The sequence below is a fragment of the Apaloderma vittatum genome, unplaced genomic scaffold, assembly GCF_000703405.1.
Source record: "Apaloderma vittatum isolate BGI_N311 unplaced genomic scaffold, ASM70340v1 scaffold29186, whole genome shotgun sequence".
Lineage (NCBI taxonomy): Eukaryota > Metazoa > Chordata > Aves > Trogoniformes > Trogonidae > Apaloderma > Apaloderma vittatum.
In genome coordinates this window covers 14,339-23,784 of record NW_009720536.1, presented here as the reverse complement: position 1 = coordinate 23,784, position 9,446 = coordinate 14,339, and the positions used below count along the sequence as shown (strand labels likewise).

At 54.7% G+C, this 9,446-nt stretch overlaps 2 protein-coding genes across 2 annotated transcripts in view; both read left to right on the top strand.

Moving 5' to 3' along the window:
• Positions 1–3,360, top strand: part of CDX1 (caudal type homeobox 1) — a gene marked incomplete at its 5' end in the record, with an annotated part of 11,855 nt that extends 8,495 nt beyond the window's left edge. Inside the window, 2 exons of the mRNA XM_009871046.1 lie at positions 2,828–2,973; positions 3,154–3,360. Of these exons, the coding sequence (XP_009869348.1) occupies positions 2,828–2,973; positions 3,154–3,360 (353 nt within the window). The remainder of the gene's footprint in view (positions 1–2,827; positions 2,974–3,153) is intronic.
• A 124-nt stretch (positions 3,361–3,484) lies between these two features.
• SLC6A7 (solute carrier family 6 (neurotransmitter transporter), member 7) overlaps positions 3,485–9,446 on the top strand; it is an 18,394-nt gene continuing 12,432 nt past the window's right edge. Inside the window, exon 1 of the mRNA XM_009871047.1 lies at positions 3,485–3,559. Coding sequence (XP_009869349.1) covers positions 3,485–3,559 — 75 coding nt within the window. The remainder of the gene's footprint in view (positions 3,560–9,446) is intronic.

The window sequence follows — 9,446 nt, the reverse complement described above, 5'->3', positions numbered from 1 at the left end:
CAAATAATGATCCCTGCTGACATTCATGGTGTATGTGGTATTCACAAACCGCCTTATTTCTTCATTCCTTTACTTATTTATTTTTTTACTTTATCCGTCAATTCTTTTGCTTTCCAGCTGTTGGTTTTTTTTCTCCAAGCAGCGGTTTCCAAACAGCAGTACAGCAAATAAGATCATTTTTAAGTCATCTCTTCAGAAAGGTCTTTGCTTTCAAATGAAAGGAAAAAAAAAACCCCATCAATTTATATGGGAAAGGAAAAAAATCTCGTAGGAGTCCCTGAGCCTGGAGCAGGCAGAGGGAGGCTGGTTTCTCACAGAGCTGCTAAGCCTCACACAAATCTCTGCCGGTACATCTGGTTTATTCTGTAACTCCCCAGGAATCGCTGTGTTTGCAAATTCAGCACAGGTCCCCCCAGGCTGAGATGCAGAAACCCTTCTCACGTGGAAGAACCCTTCACCTGCGGGCTGGTGAGAGGCTGCAGCAGCCCCTCGGGAAGGAGAGGGGTCCTGCGGGAGAACGAGGGATCCCGTGGCATCGCTCCAGCCTGGCACTGCCTGTGTCACCGCCACACAGCCTGCGTGTGCTGAAAAGGTGACAAACACTCAGCAGTGCTGCCGAGGACCCCTCGCATGTTAAATTGCTGCAGCCACATGTCAGCAGACATCTCCATACACATCTTGCTCAATCAAATTACCTTTTTTACCCTGTTTTGACTTGCAGAATCCTCCCGTATGGCCAGAGGCAGGTTTGCTCTCGATGATGGTGAGGGATTAGGTGTTCGCTTCCACACAATTCCAGGGTGAGCTGCTCTCTAGAGCAGTGAGTGAATCCATCACATCCCTCAAACATGGGTCAATGGCTAAAGCCTAGCCTTGGTGCTGGGAGCTCTAGTTTCTATTTCTGGCTGTGTTGCAGCCTTGCTGTGCTCCTACCTCCCCCATGGGTTGCTGGAGAACTTCTGTGCTTCTTGGGGACCACGCTGGGACGCTTGGCATCAACCCACTTACGCCAACACCTCCAGGAGCAACAGCAGGAGGACTCAGAGAGTGACATAGTCATGGAAATCAGGGGCTAACTTGCATCACGGGGCTGCTTTTTGTGTCTGGGAGAACTGGGGTCAAGTCTCAGCAGGGAAAGGGCCTCTGGTGCCCATCCCAGCTCCCAGGTGTGACCCAGGGTGCACACAGACTCATGCACTTGTCATACACGGTTTGCTCAGTGGCCAGCAGCAGGAGCTAGACTTTTATTGGCTCTTAATATCCTTAAAAATAAAAGTAAGTTGGCTATGAGCCTGGGGTTCAGGGTTTTGCTCTGTGGAGGTTCTCTGATGTCTGATGAGGATCAAGTCTGCTCTGGAGTCTCTGAAGCACAATTTTACTTTGCACCATCCAAACTCCTGCTTCCACTAGGATGGTCAGAATTCAATAATATTGTTGAGATTTTTCAGTGTCCATCCAATCTGGCCCAAAGTGGATGATGTGCCAAGGACTTATTAGAGAGAATGGATGGAAGGGATGACAGGTGCAAAAAGATCCCCTCTCCCGGGAAAAGCAGGCTGCAAGCAGGGTTATGCAGGTTGCTGGATCACTAGAAATCCCTCCCTGTGCATCCGTGGCAGTGAAGAGCAGTCTCCTATCCATGCTCATACACCCAAGGCAGCCTTGGGGAAACCCACAGAGCTGTTCTGGGCTTCTCCTGCTCCTTCCCATGGCAGCAGTGCTCTCAGCAGCAGAAATTCAGGAGAAGCTGGGCAAACATGTCTACCAGGCAGCCAGATGGATGGGTTCCAGTTAGAACGACAGCGGCTGCTCATCTGAAAGTGTGGCTCTGTCCCTGTTGATGCCCTGGAACAGGATTTTGTTATTTTGGGTGGAGAAGCAAATGCTCACAGCTGTGTTTATTCCCTGCCTGTGGGCTCTTCTGCAGAGGAAAGCACCAGGGACTTGTCAGCAAACTGCCGGGCATGGGTGTCCTTCCTCAAACACCACCCCCTGCAGCCCCCAGCCCAGGCAGAGCACAAAGTGTTGGCTCCTGCGCCACAGCTCACCATGTGTGTGTGTGTGTGTATTAATGAAGAAGCTAACAGAGAAGGTGGCTGGGCTGTTTTTGGCTGTATTCTTTCTTGCAGAAAGCAGTAAGTGCCAACTGCAGACCCATGGGTCATACTTCTGTGTGCACAGAGACGTGGGGCTCCATGGCCCTGAGCTCTGTCCATACCTGGAGTGCTTGGGCATCCTGTGGGCTTTCCCCAGTGCATCTTTAAAGACTGTATCAAGTGAATAAGCACTGCCATCCATCTTGGCTTGGTACAGGGAGAAGAAAAATAACCCTCCTTGTGGCAGATAAATGCTGTTATCTCTGGATTTTCCATCTTTCCCCTGTCCTGATCTGCGTGCCTTCAAGTGATGGCATCTTGAGCTTGGCCTACCTGGTAAAGGATCGGACTTCCCTCAGCCTTCCCAGGCTGAATTTCTGCAGGCAGCTTGTCCTCAGTTCACCACAGGTCTTGCAGCTCTGCTCCTCTTGGGGACAATGGGTCATGACACATGGGATTTACGGTCCATCTTCTTGAGATGCCTCTGAAACCCTCCTGCTCTTTCCACCAGGCAATTTCCCCAAAGCCCAAGTACTTTCTAACATGGAGAAACACCCAGGATGGGTATTAAATACAAGAGGAACCACACAACTCTCTTTTCCACTGATTCCCAGGGCGTTCTCTACAGGTGGTTTTGTATCTCCTCTGTGCACCTGGGGATATTCCTACCACTCCAGTGCTCCCCTTCATCTCCTCCTCTTGGCTCATTCCCTCTCTGCTCTCTTTGCCAGGCAAGACCAGGACGAAAGACAAGTACCGGGTGGTGTACACGGACCACCAACGCCTGGAGCTGGAGAAGGAGTTTCACTACAGCCGCTATATCACCATCCGCCGCAAGACTGAGCTGGCCGCTGCCCTTGGGCTCACGGAACGGCAGGTCAGTGCTGCAGGGCCCTGGGAAAACCACGTGCTGGGCGGAGATGGGGCTGGGTAGGGGAAGGGCTGCAGCCCAAGGAGGGGTCAGTGGTGCCGCCTTGCTCCACAGATCTCCCTGCCCCAGGGCTGTCATCCTTGGCTGCATCCATCACCATCTTTGCATCGCTGTCTTTTTCTGAAGGTTAAAATCTGGTTTCAAAACCGGAGGGCGAAGGAGAGAAAGGTGAACAAAAAGAAGATGCAGCAGCAAAGCCAGCCCACCAGCACCACCACGCCGACCCCGCCGGCTGTCGGCACGCTGGGACCCATCGGAGGCCTCTGCAGCAGCAGTGCCCCGAACCTCGTCTCCTCATCTCCACTGACAATCAAGGAGGAGTTCATGCCTTAACGCCCTTCACCAGCTGCAGACACCAAGAGATAAGCACTATGTGGCAGAGCCCAGCCGGTCCGTGTGCTCTGAAGAGTGACAGACCCTTCCTAAAGACACGATGGTCCCCGGCTGAACCAACGGGATGACGAGCAAGGCTGGGCGAGGTGGCACCAGGACCTTCCCAAGGGGCTGGTGGGCTCTCTCCTACGTGAAATCTGTAAGTTAGGTAGTATTGCTCTCCTGTAGGAAACATGCACCGATCTGGTCTCTAGTATCTGTAGCCCAAAGCAGGATCCTAATGTCAGCAGAAGGAAGCGGGGCAGGGGTGGAGGATGGCTTTCCTGTGGTGTTTCATGTGGAGCTGGTAGGATGCTTCCTCTGGTCCTCTTGGCAATCCAGCTGTTGGATGTTTTTGGGGCAGTTCGAACAAGACTGAACTAGAAAAAATACTTGGCTGGGCTCAAGGCCAAACAAATGTCTGCTGAGCTGGTCTCCTGGATCTTCTGTGCCAGGATGAGGGTGCTGAAGGCAGAGTGAAGTGGACTATGAGAGCCCAGCAGGACCCTCAGACATAAGTCCCTCGAGGAGACTCCATCAAACCATGGCGCGGCACGACAGCACTGCAGCTGTCTCCACCTGGAGCAGAGGGAATGGAGAGAAGGCACACTGGAGGCCAACCAGCCTGCTGAGCCCTAGGACCACCTTCCCATGGGGAAGGGGAGGAGAACAAGAAGGTTTGCCATCAGGACAGGGTGCAAGAACCAGTCTCAGGCTGTCCAGAAGAGACAATACCAAGGAGAGCTTTGGAGTGATGCTCCAAGGGAGGGCAGCTGCTGTGGGCACTGGGAGCTGCTGCTGGGGCAGACAGGGGCTGTCCTGGGCAGAGAAAGGACTGGTACATGCCCTGGTGTTAGGTGATGCAGAGGTGGTTTCCAGAAAGACAGAGAAGTGGGGGTTCCCTGTTTTCTTCAAAACTCAAAAGACTCCAGGTTTTGTTTTCCCTGTCTTCCCTCTCCTCCATGCACTGCACCACCTCTTGCCCTCTCTGTGCCCCAGGCCAGTAACTGATACCCCTCTTCTTCTGCTCATGAACTGCAGCTGAACTGTCCCTTCACCCTGCCAAGTCCTGACCGCTGTATTGTCCCAGGTTTCTGCTGTGCCAGATGCCAGTGGGTCATGGCTGGGACACACGAGGGTGTGCAGCTCCTGGGCTGCAGCTTCCCAAGACCAAGGTAGGGACAAGGGAGCATGAGTCTTGCATCGCCTTTCCCGGCGTTGTCTCTCTAAGTTCCAGAAAGGTGAAGCAGCAGACTTGTGCCCCTCACATCACACCCCATGCTGTTTTCTCATTGTACCATTGGGTGCCCTGTCTGCTACCAGCCTTGCACCACTCCCAGCCCCTCATGGCCCAGAAAACAAGGTGCCTAGGCACGCTGTGGCTTTTAAAAGTGAGTCCCTGCCATCCAATTGCACCCATCGCTCCGCTCCAGCTCTCAAAGGATTTGGGTCTCCCTCCCGCGGGGGCCGGTGACACCTCCCTTGGCCACTGCTGCCAGCTGTGCTTGGCAGCGAGGGTGAAATGTTTGCATTGGCTCGGGACTTTGGCTCAGTTTTTGTGTATATAAGGCAAAACCGGTTTTCCTTTTCATGTTTTAGGCATCAGTGAAAATAAAAGCGAGCAGGAAGCCTGAGCCCCATGGGTTTGTCACCGTCTCCTCCCTGCCTGTGGTTCTGTCAGTGGATGCTGGCTCCAGGGTCTCACCAGCACTGATGCCCTCAAATGCAGCTGGAAGTGGGAGCGAGGAGTCCTGCCCAGCCCCACTGTGAAGGGTGCAGATGGATGTCACAGCTGTGCCCTCGTACCAGACGATGTGCCCATCCCAGGGGTGCTTTGCTGGCTATGGCACAACTCACACCACGGCATGGCACGGCTGCATCCCATCCCTTTGGAGGGGGCTGTGCCGGGTGACCTGGTGGCTGCAAACTTGCAGCCTCTGGGGCAGCTGGGGAAAGGGTGAGGCTGGGTTTGGGTTGGCAGAGGCCAAAGAACAAGGCCAGCTGCCCACAGACATGGCCACCTCCCATTGGCGCCTTCTGGCCTCTAATCTCGTTTTATGGCTGTTGACGGGCTCTATATCCTCCTTGTCCAAGAAGAGCAAACAGGGAACGAGGATGTGAGATAATGCCTGGGACAGCTGGCATCGGTGCCCGACACTCTCCTCTCTCCATCCCAGCCACATCCCTCTGACCCTGCAGGGCTCTGAGTAAGTGGCTGCCCTCAAATCTCTGCCCAAAATGGCTCCTCCAGTCCCCAAACGCGCCAAGAGTTGCCTGGCAAGAGGTGGGGACACATATGCCAAGATGTCCGGGCAGGGCAGGTGGCTGCGGAGGGACACCTGAAGCAGGATAAAGTCCTTGTGGGTGGAGGAGATGGAGGAGCAGAGGCAGGACGAGGTGGCATTGCAGAGGGTTTTTTCCTGATCTTGCAACAGAGGCTGCACCTGCTGCTGCACCCGTTGCTGCACCCTGGTGACCCTGCACTCACCGGCACAGTACCTGAGCTGTCTGCGAAATGGGACCACTGTCTTCTTGCATCCCTGCAAGGATACGTGGAGCATCAGGAGCTAAAACAGGCTGGAGGAGGCAAAGGGAATGGAATTGGTGCCATATGGGAAAAGGGATAGGACTAGATGGGCCACTTGCCCAAAGAACTGCACTGGACTGGGGAAATAGAGAGCATTTCCACGTGGAGATTCCAGCGTGGTCCCCACACTGGGGCTGACTGCTCCACGCGCATCCTCCTCCCTCACAAGGCTTCATCTGCTTTTAACATCCAGTTCTGTCATTGCCACACGAGGACTGGCCTGTGGGGTCCTGCCCTGGCAGGAGGCAGGGTGGTGGCAGCCCATGCCCAGCCGTCACCATCACCTGCAAGAAGCTCGAAGGGCATGCAGGTGGATGAAATGTGCATCTCCCAAATTCACCTGCTGCATTGGGGTGACCGTAGGTGGGCGAAGGGCTGAGCCAGAGGGAAGATGCTCTGCCACCCGCCCAGAGAGGCTGCGGGTGCCGTTGACAGGATGAAAATTCCAACTGATACTCTAATCTGGCGCCTGCCTGTTTGCACAGCAGGGTAAAAGTCCAGCGAGTCGTGGGCTGTGCCCTTGGGTCTCTGCCGCCCGTGTGTGCACAGGAAGCCAGTGCTGATGGGAAGAGGCAATAAATGCGCCTACACGCCCAGGCACCCCTTCCCCCAACACACACACATGCCCCTTGGCCGGGTGACGAAATGCATCTGCTGCGTCCCTGCTGCAGTGTCCTCGCCTGCCTCGTTTCCAGCCATCGTTTGGACCGAGATAGGCGAGCCCTGCGGGGTCCCTGCCTCGTGCCAGCAAAGGGGCTGGTGAACCTCACATCCACACCAACTTTGGGACACTTTGTCCAAACCTCCTGGACACATGTCGCCTTGATAGTCACACCCCTGGCAGGTGACAGGCACCCGATTTTCGCATCTGCAGCAGGTGCCTCCCGAGTCACACAGCCCCATGTGGAGCCTGGTCCATACAAGGACAACCTGGTCCCGTGGCCGGGGGACCTTGGGGACTGTCTCCAGCAAGCCCACGCAGTTTCCTCCTGTTCCTTACTCTGTGTTTCCCACTGGCTCTCACTGCCTGTCTGCACCCCTCCTCGGAGAAATCTTGAAAACATCATCAAAATAAGGCCACGCACACCAGGTGGCCGAAAACGCCGGCAGCCTCCAGCATGGCACGCTTCCCGGCAGTGACTAACCGGAGTGCCGCTGCCGTTGTCACCTTCCTCGTGTCTCACAGAATAGATCTGGGCACGGTCCCATCTTGCCGTCAGCCACCTTCTCGCCTCTTCCTGGGCTGCTGCCGCCAGGATGCGGGTGGGCTGCCCGAGCAGGGTGGGCAGAGGTGTTTCCCCAGGCTGTGTGCCTTCCTCTCTTCCTACCACTGACAGGCAGCGCGGGCAGAACCGGTGCCTGTCGGGCACTGCGTCAGGATGGAGAGATGCATGTTTGCTTTGCTGCAGCCCTACCACCCCACTGCACCTGTGCCTCAGCCCATGGGAAGGAAAATGTTTACTTGGTGTCCTGGGGGTGGCTCAGGGGTGCGGTGGGAGAAGGCAAATCTTAGTAGAAAATGCTTGCAAGCCCCGTTTGTCCTCCCTAGTGCCAGGTCCTCCAAGATCAGGGCATAAGGACAGCTGTGCATCATTGCTGTCCCCTGCCTGAGTTCTTCTGGGGTTTTGGGGGTCCCTGGACTGCACTGCTTCTTATGGGAACACCCCTCCGGCTCCTACTGCCTCTTGTGGGTGATGTTCCAGGAGGTGGGTCTCTTGCTGCCTCCAGGACAACGCTAGACTCAAGCCAGCTCTGCAACAAAATGGTGAAAGACCTCAGATTCCTGGGGTGGGATGTCTACCTGGGATGTCCCAGGTGACCGAGAGATGATGGTTCTACCAGAGCACCACCAGCCAAACCAGAACAGGGAACTCCAGATCCAGAGCATCCCGTTGGCAGCAGTATCAATACAGACATGTGAGGGTAGTGTCAGCCGTAGATGTCTCTGATGGTAAATATGAACCTGGAGACAAGAAGACAAGGGTTTGAAGTCCACCCGCGGAAGGCTGGGTGGTTTGTGCAGGGCTTAGTTCACACTGGTGACATGGGGCAGGGGAGGCTGTAAGGAGGTGGCACCAGCCTCTCCCCTCCAATGCTGCAGCAGTGGCCATGGGATACTTCTCTTTAGGTTGATTCCGAGGGAAAAGAGCCAAAGGGATGATTTAAATCACACAGGCATGAAAGACAAACAAGGCATCCCTGCCACAAGCAGGAAGGGCGAGGCTGGGACAGTGCCCAACGTGCTCCCCTGCCACCAGCCTGGCCAGCTCCAGGCTGCCAGTGTCCCAGGAGAGGGAGGAGTAATGAGTAACTCTGAGGCAGGTAAAACCTGGACAGGTGAATTTCCAAAGGCTTTTTTTTTTTTTGAGGAAGCTATGAGCGTGTTAAAAAAGATGTTTGTTGGGTTTTATAGTTTGCTTCTTCCTCCTTTCCCGCTGGGAAATCTGGGTAAATGTTAGCTCTGTGCAAATGCCAAGCCACTTCATCCTGTTGGATTCTGCAGAAATGTGGCTTTATGCTTATGATCCATTTCCTTTAGGAGAAAACTGTCAGAAGTGCTTGGAGGGCTGTAGAAATATAATTGCCATTAGATGTCACTGAGATCTGCTCCTATATTTGGCGGGCTGGGTCCTCTCGGTTCCATCCCTGTTGTTGCCCTCTGCATCCCCAGAGCTGCCTGTTCAGCCTTAAACCTGAGCAAAGCAGCTGGAGACAGGTCTGGGACAGGTTGGGACACTGCAGGGCTTTTGCAAGGAAAAGGGACACGCATACCCTGATGCATTGGGCACAGTCCAGGGAGAAAGTGAAGGACAAGGATATTATCAAGGTAAAGAGGTGTTACTGAGGGTCCTGAGGCAGAGAGCAGTTTTCCTTGTACCACGCTGACCCTGAGACATGTGGGATTTTCCCCTCTTGCAGCCCCCCAGGGGACATTTCCCACTATGAAAGCAGGAGAACATGTCACAGATCAGTTCTCTGCCACCTCATAGGGGATTTGACTGAGGGTGACGGGGAAAAGCTCACATCTCCCTGGGCTTTGAAGCTATAGAATCCCACTGCTGACTCAACAGGGAGTCTGAACCCTGGAAAAGTGACCCGTGCTCCAGCATTGGATAGCCTGTACTCAGCTGCTCACCCTGGGGTCTGCCCGAGGATTTGTCTTGCCCTCAGCGTGATGGGATGCACTGGTCCTACCCAAAACAGATCGATGGCTGTTGAGCATCCCCCTCCCCTGGGCTGATGGCTGTGCTTGGGCACCATGGGGACAAGTCCCTTCTGACCTGCTCAGGCTCCAGCCATGTCCTGCCATAGGAAAATCAGCTCAGAGCCAGCAAGAAAGATGCTGGGAGCTTCTGACCTCAACACTTGCATTGCTGCCACTGCTGCTCGGGGCACATGGGACCTCCAGGGTGCCCAGCAGCAGGGTGCCTGCAAAGTCACAGCCATCCCTAGAGAGACC